The 22,801-nt window shown below is 38.6% G+C and overlaps 1 protein-coding gene across 3 annotated transcripts; it reads right to left on the minus strand.

The window, feature by feature from the left end:
• Window positions 1–843: 843 nt before the first annotated feature.
• LOC131220745 (uncharacterized) lies at window positions 844–20,737 on the minus strand. 3 transcript variants are annotated; one of them, XM_058215581.1, is made up of 14 exons: window positions 20,546–20,737; window positions 20,284–20,418; window positions 16,869–16,973; window positions 16,629–16,772; window positions 16,006–16,122; window positions 12,039–12,149; window positions 11,273–11,335; window positions 11,056–11,182; window positions 4,425–4,507; window positions 4,099–4,315; window positions 2,890–3,017; window positions 2,727–2,801; window positions 2,428–2,548; window positions 844–1,131 (listed from the first exon to the last, which is right to left on the minus strand). In XM_058215581.1, exons 1-14 carry the CDS (start codon window positions 20,570–20,572, stop codon window positions 989–991), a joined length of 1,596 nt encoding a protein of 531 aa, XP_058071564.1. In that variant the 5' UTR covers window positions 20,573–20,737; the 3' UTR covers window positions 844–988. The 3 variants fall into 3 exon arrangements, with proteins under 3 accessions (XP_058071564.1, XP_058071546.1, XP_058071555.1); XM_058215563.1 differs by lacking the exon at window positions 20,546–20,737 and having other exon boundaries at window positions 20,284–20,535; XM_058215572.1 differs by lacking the exons at window positions 2,727–2,801; window positions 20,546–20,737 and having other exon boundaries at window positions 20,284–20,535.
• Window positions 20,738–22,801: the final 2,064 nt, after the last annotated feature.

Genomic DNA, 22,801 nt, shown 5'->3' on the forward strand with positions numbered 1-22,801 from the left:
ATGAGCCCAAAAATGAGGCAGATCCAAAACTCAAGTAGTCCACGCCACAGGAAAAAGTGGGGAATGAAATGCCTGCCGTTGAAACCTTCCCGATGTTCACTACAATATTTATATGCCATCCAAATATTAGCCTGAACCAACACCTGTAGCCCCATGAATGTTTCAACGGTGATCCCCACTTATTCCTGTCGTGTGGCCCACTTTGAGTTTTGGACCTGCCTTATTTTAGGGCTCATGTCCTAAAATGAGCTGGCGAAACAGATGGACAGGATTTCTCATAAACATAAGAATGGGCCCAACCTGGTTTTGGGCCATTCCAACAGTCCAAGTTGGCAGGAAATCTGCATCCCTAGCCATGTCTAGGGCAACTTCATTTTATTTCTTTCATCGACAATCTAATCCAGTATTAAGTCACCTGAATGTAGCTAACAAGAAAACTGATTGAAGACCCTTAAATTTAGAGGGTATTTCTTTGTGTCCGTCCATATCTTAAAAGATAGGATGTAGAAAAGATTGTTATTCTTCTCATCTTCACCTCTGCTATATCCGCAATTGATTTCACTTGACACTGGGATTTTAGTCAACGGGCTTTTTGTTCTCTTTCTTAATTTTGTTCAAGAGGGTGTTTGGATGGAGAAAAAAAAACCAAAACCTGATGCGGAAATGTAAACAGGAATCCATGGCATGGATTTTTATTTTCCTTCCATTTTTCGTTTTGGATTCCACTTTTTACATGGATTTTATGTTCGAGGTCTATTTTGGGGGAAATAAATGTCCAGGGTTTTATGAGAAGCTAGGAAATGGAAATCAGTTTCCAAGGCTACTTTTTTCTCAAACATAGTAAAAGTTCTCAATGGAAAGCATTTTCGTTTTCGGTTTTTCCACATTCCCAACCATTACTCATAACTAAGTTAGAAATTAATTACACCAATGGTGGATAATTCCCTCCATCCCTCCCTCAATAATTTGACAGGACTTCCCTTCCCCTTTACCTTGAAAAGATTTCCATGTTAGTTGAAGCTGCTGAAGCTTTAGCTGAAAGTGCTAGTTCCTGGAAGACCTTGCCTCTATGCTCAAAATTTCTGAATTCGTCAAAGCTTGCACACCCAGGACTCAATAAGATTGCATCCCCTGCATTCAACCCAGAAAAAGCTTGAACAAATTCAGATCTTAGTCATAGCAATTGGGATTTGGAATGCACACCAAAGGATCTGAGTACTGTGGTACTAAAAATTAAAACAAAAATAGATATAAGGTCTGTTTGGACATCCCACAAAATGTGGATTGCAGAGCTGCCAATCTCCACATCCGTGTTTCTAAAAATGCTCATGCAATAAGAAAAAAGGTCCTGCCAATCATCATATCATTTATGAAATAGAGAGCCCAACTTTTTCTTTTCTTTTTTCCTTTTTTTGAACATTAAAGACAGCCCAACTATTGCATATCGGTTTTGCAGGACTTCCAAAGAGGCAAATGGCTGCTTAGAAACTATTTTTTCTTTTCTTTAATGGTTAATGGCTGCATAGGAACATGGTTCAAAAACCCGAGAACTCAAACTTGACCTCCCGCAAGGTCCAGTCCACTCAGAAGATTCGATCAAGTCTTCACTTGATTCAACTCGGCATTTAATAACCAAGTTGAAAATATTTAAATCGTTATAAGCAGTTAAAAGTATATGAAAAAGCTAAAAGAATCAACAATGCAGATGGTGGCATGGTGGTTCGAGATATTAACTTTCTTTGAAATAGTTATAAGCAGTTAAAAGTTAAAAGTATATAAAAAGCTAAAAGAATCAACAATGCAGACGGTGGCATGGTGGTTTGAGATATTCACTTTCTTTGAGAAGATCACTAGTTTGAAATTCACAAGCACTTTCAAACTTTTATCAAGGAAACAATGCAGACAGTGGCATGGTGGTTCGACTTGGCTTTCTCAGCGGAGCCAGCACCTTACTCTGCTTTTGAGCTGAGAAAAATTCATTTGAACTATTCCCAGGTTGACTAACTGAGTCTTCAAGCTATAAACCACATCTTGCAAATCTTAAAGATATCTAATTACGCAGTTATTTAATTACCACTTTTTTGCACTTGCATTCTCTATTAAACTGAACTGCACTAACTACGGTAAAGTGGAAACAGTCAGATTGTAATTGCCTTCCTTAATATTCACAATGGGAACTTAGCCTTTCAATTGCAATTACTTCCCTTCAAACTCCAACTGGAAAGGAACGGAATTGCAAGTTGGATTCTATCCCCTCAGTATAAATACCAAGGTAATTACAAATTGATCACTTTCACTCCATTGAACAAATTGTTGTAATTCAATTCAGTAGTGCATTCAAACATAGCCTTAGAAACAAACCAGTAAATGTGAAGAACAAGACCATACTACTTAGAATACATTGTTAGCATTAGGAAGAAGACAAACCATATCTGGCCATACTCCTTGCGATGTTCACAGCATCCTCCAGATTAGTAGCTCTAACACAAGGAATGCTAAGACCACAATCACACAATGTCTTCTGAATCATTTTTCCTGAAGATCCAAACTTAGGACATTCATCCAAAGATTTTATTAGTTTGTAAGCTAATTTGAGAAATATTCATGAATGATAAAAGCATAAACACCAAATGCAGAGATGGAGCATGGTTTCAGGAAAAAGAAACATAAGTGCAACTTAAAATGGTTATATATGCAGCCTTTGGAAGCAAGAGGAGGATGCTTACAGTAACAACACATCTATGGTACTTCAATGGTTCTACCAGCTTTTCAAAACCACTGGAATCTTGCATGTTCAGATCCTAGAGAAACAACAAAAATATGGAATATCCTTCACCAACTTTTTGTTCAAGTCCTACAAGACTACAAACACCAAAAGTGGATGTATACCTTTGCAACACCACCAAGAAGAACCACAGACTTTTTTCCTTTATGACCCATCAGTCCAGCAAATGCTGCCTCCACATTAGTTGCCTTGCTGTCATCCACCCACATTACCCCATGGGCATCTGTGTGTACTGCATTGATAATTCTAAATTAATCAAATAAATTGAAATCACTCGTAAGGGTGGGGCAAGGAATATGAAGTTTTCACACCATGTGACATTTTTTGTGCATATGTGCCCATTCAATTAGCAAGACAAGATTCACTAAGCTGAACCCAATAGCTGGTAAAAGTATAAGATGATGATGATGATATGTGCACATCCATGTTAAATGTGACATGCAATAGCAGTATCATCGTAGCCAAGTACCTGAGCATGTACTCTCTATTTTTGTTGTGATGATGCTACATGAGGCGTCCCTCAGTGCCAACTTGGGTGCCTGTGCCTAATACCTGATATGAGGGAACATCATGTGTTGTGTATATGTGCATCATTCCTTTAGTTGCCAGAACTTTGGGGTCCTCTGTATTAGTTGGGCAGTTGAGCCTAAGTAAAAGATGAAGGTTGATCTCTGTTGAGCCCTTTTAGTAGCCGACCCCAAATTTCCGGAAGAAGGCGATGATGATCATGATGATGGTTGGCGCAGTGCACAAGACTGCTTTTCCTATGGAGTAAATTGGGTTAGCCTAGCAATCCAAAAAATAAGATGGTAAACCAGGAAAAATGCTCTAATGACATCAAGGTTGTTTTGCCATACCTTCTGATCAACATTTAAATGTATGATTTGGGAGAGCACAGAATAATTAACCGTACTTGGGGGATCAATATTCAAAAACTCAAAAATCAAGTTGGAAATCAGTTTGATTTGGCTGGTTGATCACAAAAAAAAAACACCAATTTTATAAAAGAATAGAGCTGAATCAGTCATCAACTTGGTGGGCTTTTAAGAAAGAATCAGGGTTTGGATTTAGTGCGTGGAGCCCAGCCAAACTGAGAAGAGCCCAAGTCTCTATTAAGATGGTCCTATGATTGGAAGCGAATAAGGGATAATGATGGATGTAGATGTGTCTACCAAAATCTCAGTTGAACCAATTACGCAATCATTTTTCAAGTAAATATTTTATTACGAGTTCAAAAGCATACATTCAGCAATAAATGCTAAGTGCATAAGAGCAACAAGAACATTTGCATGCAAAAGCATAGACGTGATTACCGATTTCCATCCGATGAGGCGGAGTCCTCAATACTTCTATTGTCGCATTAATGGAATCAGTATCAATTCCGACATCCAATCCAAGAACCGAAAATGCAGCCACTGCAGCATTGTGATAGTTGTGGGTGCCTATTGTCTTCAGAGCTCCCAACTGCAGCCTTGTGATTGATCCAATGGTGGGAATGCGTAGGTTGGCCACCTTTACTTCCATATCCATCTTTGTAACATAAGTCACTACAGTCAATTATGTTTGTCAATAAGCCAATGCAAAATGCAAAATAGAATATGCCATGAAAAAAATAATAATAATCAAACAAAATGGTTACCTTGACACCTGGAAAGTCTCCTATCCAAGCAACATTACATTTATCCATGTAATCATCAAAAGCTTCCCTTAAATGTTGATTTCCTGGTACATGAATAAATGTTAAACAAGATACTAACTGCAGGCCGCACAACGAGTGGTAATAAATCAACACAATAAACCTTTAGACGATTGCATACATTAAATACATGAAGAATAATTTCTGGAAACACACGTCAAGTAGAAAAATATAAGGAAATAAAAGCTTCAAGAGTATGAGGCTTAACATCAAATGGCAGAGTTTGTGCTGACATTTAACTTTGTGCCTTAAATAAGCTTATTAACATGAATTAGCTACACCAGAGTGTCGTGTTTAATGCTACCTTGAGCTTTTATAGACAGATTTAAAGGAGTTATCCAATCAAGACATGTCTATACAATCAATTCAAGTAAATAAATTTTTTTTCAAGTAATTTAGTGCTTCTTTTTTTTTCATATTCAATGATCAGGATGCCTCATTAGTAGACAAGCAAATTGACGAGATGCAGCAAATTGAAAAGGCGAGAACTATAATTGATTAAACTGAAAGTACACACCAAATACTGTTAATATATGCAAGAGTTTATCTAGTATGTTATGACCAGGATGCGCTATCAATAGACAAGCAAATCAAAGTAAAAGTAATAACCTAGGAACAGTTCATCCTGTTAATATATGCATATCTTTCAAACACAAAATTCACATTATTAAACGATGACTGTCTTCTAGTTGCACTTATGCGTGTGCTAAAACAAAAATATGCCAATTTCTCTTTAGGTTAGACATTCAATTTCGCGAGTTATAGCTTATCACTTCTGCTACAAATGTTGTGCAAATGCATGAATGCGTGAATGCATCAAGTAGGAAACTGTCCACTTGCTTGAGTTGGAAACCCGCCAACCTGCATCTGCCCCTTAACAAGCTTCTACCATTTTGGTAGGCATGAGTGAGGCTCACATCTACTCCGTGAGTAGGCTTCCACTAGTATAGTGGACATCCGGTAACGATTCTACCAGGTATACCATCTAGGGAGATCCTCAGGAATTCAGGCATATATTGTGCATGTAATAGATGGATGCACAATTATAACAAAGCAATTGTGAATCATGTATTGTATAGATCATTCTAATTCTCATATTAGAATCTACACAATTTCATACTATCCAATATCATCAGTACAACAAACAATTCATAAGTTACATCCGTGCAGCAAATTAGATTATAGGTTGCACCAATACAACAATTCAGGTCAGGAATTACATCAACACATTAAATCAACCATGAATATAATCATTGTTACTTCTACATCAGTACAGTAATCATATTATATGTCCAATCCAATCAAGTAAGAGAACATAGCAGCAATATTAGAGTAAGCATACAAACATATTAGACGAACAATGTACTTTAATTCAATGGAGGGGAAACATGTTGAGATCACTCACCTTGGTTTGGGGGAGATGATTCCTTATAGTAATCAGATTGATTTGAATTAAAATTCCCTAAAACACATAAATGAAATTATTGACTGATCCTATTGGTTCATATGGTGGGGCCCACCTTTGATTGATCTAGATCCCACAACGGGATCCATAGGAGAATCAGTAACTGTTGGATTAAATCCTTTTGGACCCAACCCTTAATATAGGGTTTTAATCATCTTGGGTCAATGTGGGACCCACTTAATCAATTCAAAGTGGTTGGCCACCTTACAACCAACCCATTAATGGTCCATTGTACATTAGATCACATGTATCATGAAATTACTAATCCAATAATCGGAGTTCGGAAAATAACAAAACTGTCCAAGTGTCTGTCGATCGAATCAATAGGACTTTTGGATTGATAGAAGTTCAATCGATCGAAAAACTCGAAATTCAAACAATTTGGTTGCTGGACTATTTTTGTCACCTTCGAATGAATCGAACTTCAATCGAAGATCGCATCGAAGGAAGCCAAATTTGCTCAGTTTGTGACATTTAATCGAAAAAATGAAGATCAATCTACTTTAATGATTTAGGATCTAATTATGCTCGATAGGTGGACCTAAAACGATCATTGATTGTCTCTTGATCAATTACAAGGGATGACCATTGATCAACTTGATCTAGACTATCCATACATCATTTTACAATTGATTAATGTGGCCCACCAGATGGTCAGATTGATCATCAAACCCGGATGTCAGCATAGTCTGATATTCGGATTTTGATAGTCGGTCCAGACCAAATCAGATCTCAACCATCCAGTGGTTCGACATAGGAGATCATTACATGACAGATCGATGTGGCCCATCCAATGGTTCAATCAACCTAAGATTTAGGGTCCTCATAGTTTTAGATCTTAGAAATTCACTGAACGGTGTGGATCTACTCACGTGCCTTAGAATAGGTTAGTACGATTCTCTATGCCAAGTCGCAACTTGCGCAAAGAATTATACCTTTACGAATTAATTTCAATTACTTCAAATAAGAACAACCTTTGGTCAATCGATGATCAATGCGGTCCAATGGGGTGTTGGATTTGTCTAACTTCTGAGATCTTTGCATAGTTTGGTCTTAAAAAGCCCATGGACCGTACAGATCAAATCAATCGTCGTCCATCATAAAAAGAGCCTACCTTCTGCACACAAGCCCTAAAGCCATACACGTCGATGTATCCACACGGATGACATGGATGTGCACAATGGTTGCTTGGCTAATCCAATCCACCCATTGTGTAGATCGATACAAAATTATGTGACTTACAAATAACAAAAAGGAAATCTATGAGACTAACCTGGGTTGTGCTTTCCCAACGTCTCTCTCTCTCTCCCAAGCTCCCTTTTTGGTTTCTTTGAGTCTAAGTGAGACTCTTCCTCTCACACGCTCCCTCGAGAAAGAGGGTTCGTTGGAGAATGAGAAAAACAAGGGAGAGGAATGAGGGAGAGTATACGAAAGGAGGAGAAAAGAGCAGGATCGGCATATTTCTCTCTCTCAAATCAAATTCAAAAGAGAGAAGTTTCAAATTTTAAATTCAAAAATTTTCGGGTCATGACATGTCAGGTTGGAAGTCAGCGTCAAACTTATGACATAACTTCCATCATGAATCCAAACAATATGACATGCCAACTCATGGTAGGGCGTTAGGTCTGAGCCTTAATAGACTGGAACGACGGAACATGATTCATGTAGCCAACCCCAATTAATTGGGATCATGCTTAGATGACGATGATAACGAAATTATCTAGTGCAAGCGTTTTCACCACAATGTGGTGCAACGGTTGCTATGGGCCCCACCATGATGTGTTGATGAGATCCACTCTAGCCACCATGCACACCTTTCATTTAGCCATTGGCTCAAAAATCAGGCCAATCCATGACTTAGGTGGGACACATGTGTAACAACCTTGATTTTCGTGACCCACTTGAGACCTTGACTAAAATAAATTTATAATTTAATTTTCATTTATTAATAAAACCAAGCACTTAGCCCAGTTAGTAGGAGCACTCTCGGTAGAGGGATAGGTCAGGGGATTGACTGCCAACACCGCATGAATTTTTGTTTTAGCCAAAACCCACAAATTCTGGTGAAATCTTCTAGAATCGTGGCTCTTCCTCTATTTAAAGGGAAGATCAGCCTTGCGAAAAAGGAGCCTCCACTGGTAAGTTTTTCATCAATTCTACCTTATTTTTTCTTAATTCCTATCTGAAAACCCTAAATCTAACCAATGGACGTGGCGACTTAACCATACGTCCGTCGTTTTGATCTATAGAGAAGCTTCTGAATAAAGGAAACGATTTCTGCATTATTTCTGCATATTGGAATGATCAACTTTGAGAAATCAAGCTGTATTAGCGTAGGAGATTCGAATCAAATGATCTTAAAGCCGAATCACGTTAGGACCTAGAATTCTACAATGATCCGACTAAGGAATTCCCACAACGAGCTGCAAATTGCGTTGGTGACGATAGTTTATGTCAAAAACAATTTTCAATCAATAGTTAGAGATTCTGGATATTTCGGATTTGAACAATCTTTTGGTTTTCCGAATCCAACATAATAAAACCATTGGATGGGTTGGACCCAATTCTGGGATCAATAGAATTCACCAAAACAAAGGAAGAAGAAGAAAAACCCTAAAGTTCTCGAAAAACCGGACTATGTAACTAAACCTATCCAACTTCGATCAATCGATTGAAGTCAGTAATCGATTGATCGAAGAGGGTTGATTTTTGTCTAGCGACCAAATTCCGAAACTCGTAACCCGGTTCAACTAATTGAACTCGAGGTTCGATCAATTAAGGGAATCCTCGAGCAATCCCAATCGATCAAACTCATTCGATCAAGGACGACCAAATCTGTTCAGCGAGCAAACTGATTTAATATGACCACGCTCAATCGATCGACAAGCAGGGTTCGATCGATCTAAGGTGGCCAAAAGTGTCCAGAGACTTAATGAATTTAATTTAAATTTTATTGATCTATGGGCGGTCGATCCGAAGATCGATCGAGGGCCCTCGAGCTATCTCAATCGATCGATTGCATTGATCAACAATCCCTGTTGATTTTCGAATTTAAAGTTTAGAATTTATGTTGCGTCATCTTGCTTAGATCAAAAGTGGATCCGACTTGTTAGAATAATATGATTAAATTTTGGTATGCTGAACCATCTTAATAAGGATTCAAAGTATAGATTCCAAAGCATCAGATTAATTGAAGGATTCAACCATAACACAAGTAGGTGAGTGAATTCCAACGTGTTTCATATCTACATGATTAAGATAGATGATTTGATTGTTGAGATTGTTCTGATTGATATGATTGTTGTATGCTTGATGAAACATTGTTTAATTATGATCCTTTATGATGTATATTTTAGAAGATTCTGATTAATGCTAAACATGCCCATATGCCAATCATTGATATCATGGATCCATGTTTCCCCTCAAAGAGAGATGTATCAATAGCCGTAATTAGCGGAAGACGAACTCGCCGCATTGGATGATTGAATTTATTATGCGATTTATTCTAGAAGTTTTAGTTTCCATTCATTGTATACAATACCACATGGATTAACTTGAGAATTGTTCATAGTACAATATGGTTTAATTATTATTGATTATTTTAGTTGAATAAAGTCCCAAATGGGTGGACTTAGACAAGTTTTGAGGATTTGTTTTATGAATGAGAATGTGATGGATGAAGTATAATTAAATGGAGTGGAAATGGTTGGATACATGAATGTTAATGTGATGATCGTCTAGAATACATGTAATTGTACCTCTCAATAATCGTATGATGAGTGGATCTATGTACACTTAATGTATGAGTCATGAGCCGTAACTCGGGTCTGAGGGTGCACAAACTGTATCTAAAGAGCGGGGTGTGACAACACGAGTAGGAATAGTGAATTCTTCATTCATTTCTATATATCGATGCCACCCCTAATTATTATCGAGCCCCACCCAAGTTCTAGAATGGTCTAATTTTTCAAGTTTGCCATCATCCTAGGTAGATGTTTCAAATCAATGGATGGGATGGCATATACACCACATGTTTGGCCCTCAATGAGAATCAAGGGTGGTCATCCACTCTCAACTATTCCTGCTAGTGTTGCGCACTTGAGCCATGGATTGGCTTGATTTTTGGGCTCACGGCCAAATGAGGGAGGGCATGTATGATGGTCAGAGTGGATTTCATCAACATGCGTCTATGGGGCATTCGCGCGCGCGTGCAAACATGCACGCACATATGATTTTGCAAACATCGGACATTGACAATGTCCCCAAAGCTTTTAATGTAAATGTGGGATGCACATTCATTAATCTGGACCGTTCATTCAATAGTACCATTGGGAGCCTGCCATAATACAAGAATCACGCGGATTAAATGATGCTAATCTTATGAATGAGGCCAATACGTTCTAACTATTGTTTATTAAGAACCATAGATAACATGGCTAGAATCATCAAACTATAATGCTGCTTTGGAATCATACGCAATGCAAAGTGCGATATATTGGATAGATGGTTCAAGATGGTGATTGGACCTATTTTGTTTCTTTGCTCAATCTTGATTGTTAAGGATCATCCTATTGGCATGATTTTTGTACCATGGCTTGTCCCTAATTGTGGGAAAGAATGGATGGTCCAGATTGATTATTGGGCATCCCACGTCTATATATATATATATATATATATATATATATATATAGAGAGAGAGAGAGAGAGAGAGAGAGAGAGAGAGAGAGAGAGAGCATAAGGCCTTGTTTGAGAAAGGCCTAAAAATGAGTTCATCTCATTTTAGTTAACAGCAACTTTATATTAGAGGACTTGATTTCTAATACATAAAATGTTCATGCTAATAGTAATTATGTAGTAGAGATCCTGATAAATAGTAATTATGAATTGGAGATCTGGATCTGTAATACATAATTACTGTTAGCTAAAATGAGATGAACTCATTTTTCAGGCATCTACCAAACAGTGACTGAGAGAATGACAAAGCCACAGTTGTGAGGGGGGGGGGGGGGGGGGGTGCACTTGCAAAATGAAGACAATGCCTCCTATCACTGGAAACAAGTAAATGTTCCCGAAATATATCTGTAATTTGCTTCATGGAAAAGTGTGTACCAGCTGGAAGAACTGCAAGCTTGCTGTCCTTCATGTGAGAAAAGAGATGGCACTTCATTAGGGCATAATTGTGCATGGTCTTGTGCCGCTCTAGATGATCGGGAGTGAGGTTTAAAACCACAGCAACCTGAAAATTGCCCATGGAAGTCAATAGGACTTGAAGAATGATATACCAAATGGTCAATGGCAGCAACTCAACCTTCCGAAACCCACATACCGATGGACAAAAGCACTTGTTTGGAATTTCCATTTGGTAGCTGCTAACTTCCACCACAGCGACCTGGGAATATGAAACTGCAGAAGTTATATGATGGCAAAGTGCATGGACAAAACCCTTATATCAGATTAACAGAAAGTATGAGAAGAAATTCAGGAGTAGAAGATAATTTATTAAGGGTTCAACCCGCCCAAAGATCAAGAGATTCAAAATAAGCACTCAGTACAATGGTTAAAAAATAGATTAAGGCTAGAAATATTATAAAGGTAACATGAGATCAGTAACAAGAAAGAAGGAATGAATTTATCCATCCTCACTAAGGGCCTGTTTGGATATTGCGAAAAGAAAGAAAAGATAAGTGTAATGATTAATTGATTATCCATTGATGATTTTCCAAGATTTCCATGAACATCTCTGAAATGTGGATTCCCATCATTTATTCCGTTTTTTTATATATTTGTTTGGATGACAATGGGAAATTTGATAAGGCTCTCACAATAGTCACCTGGTATCTTGTGTGAGAATTTGACTGTGGTGTTGGGTAATGCTTGCTTTTTTTTAATCCAGTATTTCCCTTGCTATCCAAACACAGTGAAACGTCCCATCACAGGAACAGTCAACGATTTTCTTTTCTTTTCTTTTTCCAGTATCCAAACAGGCCCTAAGATTATCAGCAGACTGGTGTTGGGTGAAGCATTTAGCATAGCCCAAATTTAATGACAAGATCCAACAATTAAACTTCAACAAAAAAACAAATTGTACGTGCCTGAAATATGTCTTTTGCCAAAGACGATTCCAAGCACTGAAGAGTGGCCTCTGAAAGAGGATTTCCAAGGTTCCCTCCAACGAATGCCTTGATGCCTAAATGATGAAGCATCTGCACAAAAAGATTTCAAGCAAGACCATATGTCAATCATTACAATTTAAATCCCAACCATCTCGTGGAAGAATATTCACAAAGAATGATAACACGCTGAAGTTATGTGGGGAAGAACCAGCATGCTCAAGTGAATAATGACTCTGTTTTTTGCTTGCTAAATATGTTTCAGAGAAAACAATTGCCAACCACCACACTCTAATACAGCTGTAATAGAAAAGTACCAGAAGAAATGCCCATCGTTGATCAGAATCCAAATGGAATCGCCATTGCATGTGGATGGCAGATACTGATATAACTAATTGTACTAAGCAATAAGCATACTAGTGGCTAAAGGATTTTGAAACTTTTTAGCAAGAAAAGTTTATGATGATCAATTGATATCTTCCCCTGAGGAACAAGTATCACCCACCATCAAATGCATTTGTGGGCACCCTAGTTTGAGAGGATCTGCAACCAACAACAATAGAGGTGCAACTGTACCTCAAAGCTCCATGACTACCGATTGGCCTCACTAACAAAGAAACTGCAAATAAGCATTGAAATCACATTCATAGCTACTGAATTTCCATGGGTCTTTCAGTTTTTCTAGACAAATATGGTTAAGTCACGGTGATTTCAATTTTGAACCTCTCGGTTGTGATGGAACCCCACTTGAGTATTTGAACAGAGACCCAGATATAAGAGGGCATAAAAGCCCTAGATTTTTTTATTTTTTTTTTTTGGAGCAAGCAACTATAAGGCTTTCATTAGAAGGAGCCAAAGGAATTCAAAATACATGAAGCTGGGTGATCTGCTCCTAACATTGCCAACTCACTAGCCAACGCATTAGACTCTCTCTTAACGTAATTAAACGAAATGTTTAACCTAGAAGATAGAGATCTAATTACATCGAAGATACCCCAAAGACCCCATGGTACAGTCCCACAAGATGCCCACCTACCGACCTATCAATCTCGTCTCCATTAATGAAACAATATCATTGTCTGTCAACACATTTCCATCATATGAGGTCCCTTTGTCGAAATACACTCTAGTTAACTTATCTCATGAGAAGAAAAACTTACAAGAAACTTGATGCTTAGCACCATTTCCCCAACAATCGTTGGTCAGGCTGCTTCTCCTCCTATAGCGACACATACCTCTCCTGACAGGTGGTAGGTGTGATGAGATCCTTTGGAATTTGAATTTTGAAAGAAAATTCCCGCCTGGTGTCCCTTCTCTCTCTGGCAAAACGCCACCTGTTCTCAAATCTGCCAGCTTGGCTTCTACTACTAGCCTCTAATGCGCTGCTTTGTTGGTGACTCGATGTCTCCCTGCCACATCATCATCTTCCTCCTCACAGGGAATCTCCTCCCGATGCCCTGAAATTTTCGTTTGGAGTCCCTGGTGTCAGTCTCTCGACGAGTTTTGCAACCACCTCTATGGGGTAGAGTCTGTTCCAAACCTTCACTGAAATCTCTTTCACTAACTTACCCAAATCTGAAACGTGCATTTTCACTCTTGCAAACTTGGCTTTACTTGGTGATTGTTGCAGGGTCGAAGTCCAAAGCCCAGTTGAAGTATTCTCCTAACTCTTTGAAGGTCTCACTGAACCAGAAATCCAGGGAACTCCAAGCATCCTGATCCAACTTACCCTGCCTTTCTCCAATATCTCCTTCAACCATTCAAACACAGCGGAAACAATTTCTCCTGTCGGCTTACTGCTGTGCCACCTGTCTGCTGCATCTTCAGATTAGAAACAGAATAGGATGTGGTATCTATTTAGTATCAGAACTTCAGACCAACTTTGACACAGTGGTTGTCCCCTGGCCCTGGTTTCTATATTGGGCACCATCTTCTCCTCCATTTCCGACACTGTGGCTCCCACCGATGATGCTTTCAACAGCGATTTGTCATTCTCTGCAGCTCCCGGGCAAATGGTGACAGTCTCCAGAGATATTCCTAGTAGCCCTGTTCGTCACTGGTACTGTCCTCCCATCAAAGCCCCTTTATAGTTGCACCCCATTGCTTCAACTTAGACACCCTCACAGTACTGCACCATCTATACTTTGATCATCCTCCTATCTTCTTCTCTCCCTTTTTCTTTTGAAGGTTAATGATTTTATTCAAAATTGCCTGTCAGGCAACAATCCGAGCAACAACAAATACAAAGAAATGAAGATAAAAGCAAAAATTACAGCCCCAAGAATGATAGAGCAAAAGAAACATTGTGATGCCTAGAAGAAGCTACCCAACTTATTACATTCCTTTTAGACTTCCAATATATTTCTTCCCAAGGTCCCGATCTGTTCCGAAAACACCGCCAATTGCCCCCAAAATAAAAATTTTAAAAAAAAAACGCATTCCGAAGGACAGCTAAGAAGAACAAACGCCATAAAACCCGAAGGTCCTTGGCCAGCTGCACCTCATGCCAAACCCAAAAAAGGCATCACCCAATCAAAACCAAAGACCTTAAAGACTTGGTTGCGTATTTGACCAACGAATGAGCAATGAAGAAATAAGTGATCAATTGATTCCGCATCGGCCATGTAAAGGAGACAAATGTTGGGAAGAATCATAGCTCTTTCATTAAGGTTGTCTATAGTGAGGATGCATTTTCTCCCAACCAACCAAGCAAAAGAGGCAACATTGGGGGGGCTCCATAGAACCAAAAAGCGTGAAAGAAATTCTCTTGCTATCATCCTCCTATCATCTTCGCTAGCCCTACCAATGTTCTCCTTTTCATTGCTATGAGATGGTCCTGCTCCTCATCAAGAAATGCCCCTCTTAGCAGTTCGTCCCTGGCTATCTATAAATGCTCCACTTCGAACACCCTTCCTCTAATTCCAACTGCCTCCATACTTTCTACCACACAATTGGCTTCTTCCCATGACTTGAATCAGACGGAGCCAAAACCCTGTGATGAGCAACTAAGCGATGCTTTGGCAAGAAAACATCCACTACTCGCCTGAATCTCTCAAATATTGCTCGATATTTGAGATGAAGAGAGGCTAGATTTCCCTTCTCACTTCTTTCCACCCTTCCTTCAGATTCCCCATAACAGGTTTGAGAGTCGATCTCCTGTTTAATGGTAGCAATTTCTCTTCACTATTTACACGTTGCTCTCCTGTCTTGAGGGATTATATCACCAAACAGTTTGAATCTTGGGATGGCGACAACAAATTTCTGTTGAATTAAAAAAGGAAAAAAACAAAACCCAGTTCTGTTCAAGCTCATTTCATCATCTTATACTCTTCATATGCACATGAGATGATTGTACTATTGAAATTCTTGTAATTTTTGTAATAATTATGCTCTAAAAATGTACTGCAGAACACTTTGCATAAGAAACATGTGTATGCACATTTTAGGACAGTATTCCAGGGATGCTTCTAAGATGGTTCACATACATTCCATATATCTAACTTATGATTTGTTACTTAACATGTCCATTTTAATTACCATTTTGCCTACAGTAACAAAAATGGTGGGGAACTCCTGTAATTTAAATTCATTAAGTTACTCTCTAAAGAGTGAAGAGTAAAGGATTTTAGCCGGTTGCACTTCGTCTTGGGACAGGACTGCTTCTTTGACATCCAACAGCGTAGGGGGGTCTGGAGGACTACAAGTATATAGTTGATGAAAAGATGACACTTAGGATAGTAAAGCAAAGAAAGCTTATTCATAGTTCCTGGTCTGTCATCAGTTCAAATGACATGGTTTGGAGTCCACTACATTCTGAACGAAACTAAGATATAACTAGAGTTAAGTAGTTAATTGAAATTGGTTTGGAGCATGTAACATGTAACAACAAACTTGTTAACAGGAAGTTGAACTGTTTAAACTCAAACAATGAAAGTAAATTGCATGAAACCTGTCCGGCAAAAGTAGTCACAGTAGATTTTCCATTGGTTCCAGTCACTGCTAGAATCTTGATGCTATTGGGTAAAACTTCTGCTGCAAAGTCCAACTCAGACATCACCTGTCTTCCCTGCATTTCAATGCCAAGCATAGTGTAACCATTTCCTGAATTTTCCCATGAATATAGAGATGTAATTCTTGGAAGTTATTAGCATGCCTCAGGTAACATTAGTATCCTCAATACTTTTAGAAAGAAATAGGCCAGAATCCAGATATTTTCAGTATAAATGCCTTATAAGCTGCACAACTTGGAGACATATCTCAATGTTGAAGAATATCGAGAATCATGCATGGCAAACCAGGAAAAATCCAATATGCTAGCATGTCCCTACATATCTACATAATTGTGGAAAAATAAATACAACATTAAATTAGAACATCCTATTAAAAAAATGTATTATTCTGATAAGAAGAATTATATTGGAAATACAACTATTATACCAAAGACCCACGAGAATGGGAAGTCAATATTTCCCATGTTCTGCTGGCACATCTGCTGATACACTTGTGGGAGACAAACATTATTTCAAAATCTAGAATTTCCTTGTCATACAGCTTGGGATTATTATTCCTTACAGCTTGCAATAATGCAGAAAGACCATATTTCTCAAGAGGAACTCCAGGGGAAACCACCACTCTGTCTGCATCCCTGAGGAGCTTTCCATCACAATGTCCAAGCACTGTTCTCAAATTGACGTGCTTCATAAATTGAGGATCTTGCTACAATCAGAGAGCAAACAGCATCAAAACTAAAATAATCAAAAGGGAGACCAAAGATCCTGCTTTTCCGGTTGCCAAATCACAGTCATAGCATACCTCCAATGGGACCAACTGTTCATTCCTATCAATGGCAACAACAGATGCACCTCTGGCAAGAGCAAGCCTTACCGCAGCTCTTCCAGAAATACCTAGGCCTACAACCTGCAAAGTCCAAGCAATCAATGTCATCATACATCATACATATAAGAATGCAAATCTCCTATTGATTACAAGATAATCCATCATATGTAACATATACATGTCGAAAACTTCGAAATAAAGTTTAAAAACCATGCCTGAAGTGTATCCATGCTGTGTTGAAAATACACATCGATATGGTGATATGAGTGCATGTACACATGTAAGCATTTTTAAAACTGGACCAAATGGCTATCAAAAATTCATGCATAAGATCCATATTGAGAAGTATGATCGATGATGTTGGTGGCATTTGTCGAAAAATATAAGAAATAATCAATGCTTTCAAAATCATCATTGTATCACTAATCATAATAGGCGTTAAATCATATCAAATTGCAAATCATATTCTAAACATACGATTTTTTATGATTTTCTTTAAAAAGTTAAAAAATCAGAAAAAATTAAGAACTTGTCAACCATCCTTTTCCCATCAATATGCACCAAGTAATACTGAATCATGATAGTGTTAAACGATTATTATCTTCCTTTATTTTTTTCTTTGAAGAAATTTCCCTTAAAAAACGTACAAGGATCATTTAATAATTAATGTTCTTTTTACCTTTCTTGAATGTAGAATCACGTTGGAAAAGTTAGAAAATTGCATTTGATTTTGTAGACCAATAAGAAAAGATATTTGATTTCTAACCATCATTCGTAATACATATAGCTCAACATGATTGTAACCATCCATAAAAACATTCCTAGATAAGTCATACATCAATTTGGTGTTTCGACTAGTTAAGAAGTAAGAATATAAAAAAAACTTTTTAAAAAAAGCTCCATGATTTAATGTCAAAGAGAACATTTATCAATCTCTTACAAAGAATAAAACAAAGTTATCTACCTTTTCTAAATGATTCTTAAAGCCCCCGCCAATTTAAAAACATAAAATGAAAGCCAAGTGAAGCTTAAAATAGAAAAGAACAAGTATAATTGAATTGTAAATCGTAGGATTCAAATCATAAAATCATAAGATTCATATAAAAAGGGATACAAGGTGAGATTCAAATCATTTTGCTTGAGATTCAACTCAAATCGTAAATCATAGGATTTTGATAGCTACGGAAATAATAGGTAAGGATGTGTTTGGATGTAAAATTAGCTTCTATTGTGAGAATCAAGTTGAAATGCACGAATTCCTGAACCGTAAAGGGAACCACCCTGTAAAGTAAAGAGCCTCGCCTAAAGGACTGGACCCAATCGTCGGAGCTGAGAGCAAGATCTGTGGACCCAGCTGAAAAACTACTGAGCGCACTAGCGCACAATGGCTTTTCAGCCAGCTGAAAACGTATGTGTGCTAGCAAAGGGAATAGCTAACGTTAGGTTAGTCCCACTTGAATTAGATTGAGTAATTACCTAGCAAAAAATTTAGTCAGTCCCAATTTGTGAATGCGTTCATTTTTTGTCATACTTCAAACAGAAACAATTGGAACATAATCAGGACAACTGGCATTTATATTAAAAAAATATGGAGATCATTCACTTCCACTTGGTTGCAGCTCGGTTCTCGCAATCTAAGACAATTTTAGATTTTAAAACAAAAATACCTAAGAGTGGGTTGTTTGATTATGGAATTTTTTATGAAGTTGATTTTATGTGTGTCTATATCATATACATACATATCATTATCATCTAAGCCGTGTGTGTGTGTGTGTGTGTGTGTGTGTGTGTGTGTGTGTGTTTGTCATCATCATCATCATCTAAGCCTTACCCCAACTAATTGGGCTCGGCTACACAAATCCTATTATGTCATTCCACTCTGTCAAGGGCCATACCCTCAATTAAATAGGTCATCAAACATTTTCTTACTACACGTGCGCATCCTTTTGGGTGTTCCCCATGCCCTCTTATAGCTTTCAACTTGAAGCAGGAATCCTTGCTTACTTTTCTATGCAATTGAGAGCTGCCATAGCACATCGCTTCTAGGGGATGTGCTAGCCAATCCTTGTGCATTTCTTACTACACCTTGATGCCACAACACATTGCTTGTAGGGAACACCCAAGCATGAGCTTGAAATGTCATGTCAGGACTCATGAGAAGAATATGAAAATAACTCTAACACCAGCTGCCACCTGACACAACCCTCCTCTATCTACGATTGGGGCCAACAGAACAAAACTCACACTAGTGGAGTCATATTTGTGTTTGATCACATGGATAGTCCAATCAACCTATATGAATTGGCTAGCATGATTCTAGCCATCCAATCAATATCTATACATATACTAAATGAATCCCCGTTCCGACACGGGCCCTCATCTTTCTTTTCTTTTCTTTTTTCTAATTTATGATTTTTTTTTTTTGGTTTTTTTTTTCCTTTTAACTCTATGAGGCGTGTTGCCTTTGTAAGTGGTAACAGCTGATAATCGCGACGAAACTTTCTCATTTGTACCATGTAACACGCGAGATCAGTGGGGCCCACTGTTTTTTGTGTGACGTCCACTCCATCCATCCAGAGAGTCCTTTTCTATTACCCAATGGGATAAAATATCTGACAGATCAACATCTCAGACAGGCCACACCACATGGAACAATAGGAGTATGCTGAGCACAGGTTTGTGTGTGGAAACCACCTAAGTTGGGATGCAGTTTTCTTTTTTTCTATTTAGGGTGAATATAATGCGCCTACTTTGATGGACAGACTGGATTGCACACAACCATAACATTGGGTCCCACAGGGTTTGGGTGTTGTACAGCTGCATCGAACAGAGCCCTTCATTTAGCCAATAAAACGGACGATCAAAGATCATTTATAATTTAAAATTTTTTAAAAAAATAAGTCCAATAAAAAACTTTATACCCTTATTTGCAGGGGCAATCACAGATTGTTAATGGTTTTAAAGCATCACTGTTATCAGGTTGTGCTAACCATCCTATACATGGCTTGGAAGACGAATGGCTGTAGAAAAGAGAGCAATCTTACACAACACATGAATACAACAATGTGGCATGCGTGTGAGCGATCCATGCCGTTCATCATGTGGGTCCGACTTGCTACATATTGTGGGCGATAAAATTAGGACCGATCTGTTCATCAGACGGGACGCATGTGTAAGTTCGTGTCAGCCGCTGGTCAGCATTTTTTCAACTGTCCATTGTTTACACACGGCGTGGCCCACCTGATGAATGACCGAACCAGCCTCTTTGCCAGGCCACGGCACTTCTATCATGGGGCCCGCCAGATGAACGGCCCGGATCCCGCTTTGGATGGTGAGTAGCTCTCATATTTCTCGTGAATGAGTGGTGCAAATGGCAGTGGTAAATACTCACCGCAACTGTTTGGCCTTTAAGGTCGTGTTTGCGAAGCTGGATTGTCTCGCAGCAAACGATCTTTCTTGCAGGAGAAGCTGATATTAGGGTTTTGGGATTCGGGATTGTGGCGAAGAAAACCCTATCTGGCTTCACCTGCATATGCACCGGAGTAAAACGTGTCAGGAACCGTGATCGTATCATTGCAGTGTGGAGATACGGAAGCTGGAGAAACGGCCAGAGAGCCAAAGGAAATGGAAGCATCGGTTCTTCGAGCACTTACGCAAGGATAGGATCCAACGGTTGGCATCGCCCGCAAATGCTTGGTTGGGTATAACGAGAAAAATGGAATTTGTCTCCTTCTCCACTGTATACAACGAGCCTCGGGAGAGAAACAAGGGTTTCAAAGAAAAATAAAAGAGCAGTCGGGTAAATCAACGGTTGACGTTGTATGGTATGTCGTGCAGATTCTGCAATAGTTCGGCACCACATTAGTGTGCGTTTGGTAAAATTTAATTTCATTACTTATCACTAAAAAAAATATTATTTTCAGTAATTCTAGTAATTTAGATAGTTTGGTAATAAAAAAACAACATTCAGTGCTTAAATGGAAAAATCACTTAAATTTTAAGAATTTTTTTCAGTAAAGACAACTTGACTAAAACCTTATCATGGAACGTGGTAAGTAAGCCATTTTCCTTTGAAAATTTTTGTTGATTTTTAACCAAAATATTCCTGTCAACTTTAAAAAATAACCAGATTATCCTTCGAATGGCATGGCTTCTCATTGGGACTAATGACTCAAGCTAACCAGATATGCCGGATTTCTCTCTCAAATCATTGGTGTGCTCCACAACATGACGATTAATGTGTGGAACTTATTTGGCCCCAGGGTGATTTATATTTTAGATCCATATCGCCCGTCAAATTTTACATATCATTTTTTACAAATCATATAGAGCATGAGCCCAAAAATGAGGCAAATCCAAAGCTCAAGTGAACCACGCCACGTACAACAATAGAACTTAAATGACTACCATTGAAACCTTCTTAGGATCCACGGTAAGGTTTATTTGCCATCCAACCTTTTTATAAGGTCACGGACTTAAATGGAGGGAAAACACAAATATCATCTTAACCAGAGCCTTCAATAGCCCCAAGAAGTTTTCAATAGTGGGCATCCAATTCCTCTTGTTTTTATAGTGTGGCCCATTTTGAGCCTTGGAACTTCCTCATTTTTTGTCTCATTCCATGAAATGGCGTAGAAAAATGGATGGGCGGTGTGGATCTAATACATACATCGTGTGGGTCCTACAAAGGTTCCACGTGTCAACACTTTTGATTTTCTTCTCTCAACTTAGAATGTGCTGCACCAAGGAGCGGATTAGGTGAGACCCCGGCATCACTCGTGATGTGCGGACCTTAATGTGGTGCTCAACTTGACGTGTGCATTATGTATACGCTCTAAGCATATTTAATTATAAGGTGGACCATACCATAGGATATAGTTGCGATTGACCATTAACGGGCCACAAATGTTTTGGATCAAACTTATATTTGTTTTTACTCTTCATCTAGGCTTACGTGAACTTATCAACAGATCGGATTGCAAATAAAAACTAGATAAACATTAAGGTGAGCCTTGAGAAGTTTTTAATGGTAAAGTGTTCCATGACCACTGTTCCCTGGAGTATATTCTACTTAATAACTACACATTCTTAATTTTCTGATATCATGCTATAAAATGATTTGAAAAAAATGAATGGATAGAGTAAATATAGAATACACACATCAAGGTGAGCCTCGCAGTGCCGGCCGTTTAGAGGCCCGTGTCTCACCTAATCAGCTCCTGTATACCATGCAGCAAGCAACTAAATTTATTGAAGTGTGCAATACACGTGTGACCCCATGCTGTCGTGTTTCTTAGATCCACACCTTCCATCCATTTTTTCAGATTATAATAAGATTCGTACCCAAAAACAATATAGACCAAATATCATACTAAGGGCCTGTTTGGCCAGACTGATCCCATGGTATTAGGAGGGATGGGATCGCGATATCTCAGGATATGCATGACGAGCCAAACAGACCCGTTGAACTTGTCCCGGGATATAAGCAATCCCATGGATCTTAAAACAATCCATTGGCATCACCATCATTTCCTTCAAATTGATCCCATCCCTTGGTTGGACGGATTGGAAGGTAAAATCTTGGGATATGCCCGGTGTGCCGAACAGACCCAGTGAACTTGTCCCAGGATATACATATCCCATGGATCTTAAACCAATCTGCTGACACCGCCATCATTACCTCAAAATCCATCCCATCCCTCCTAATCCCATGGGATTCGCCCAGCCAAACAGGCCCTAATACAAAACTCTTATCACTCTAGGCATTCAATCTCCGCTGTTTCATGTGATATGACTCACATGGGTTTTGGATTGGCCCGATTTATAAACTCATGTCCTATTGTGGACATGCAAATCAGGTGGATGAAGTGGAGGATTTGACACATACATCTCCGTGGGCTCCACACAGC

Source organism: Magnolia sinica, chromosome 1, assembly GCF_029962835.1.
Source record: "Magnolia sinica isolate HGM2019 chromosome 1, MsV1, whole genome shotgun sequence".
Classification (NCBI taxonomy): Eukaryota; Viridiplantae; Streptophyta; class Magnoliopsida; order Magnoliales; family Magnoliaceae; genus Magnolia; species Magnolia sinica.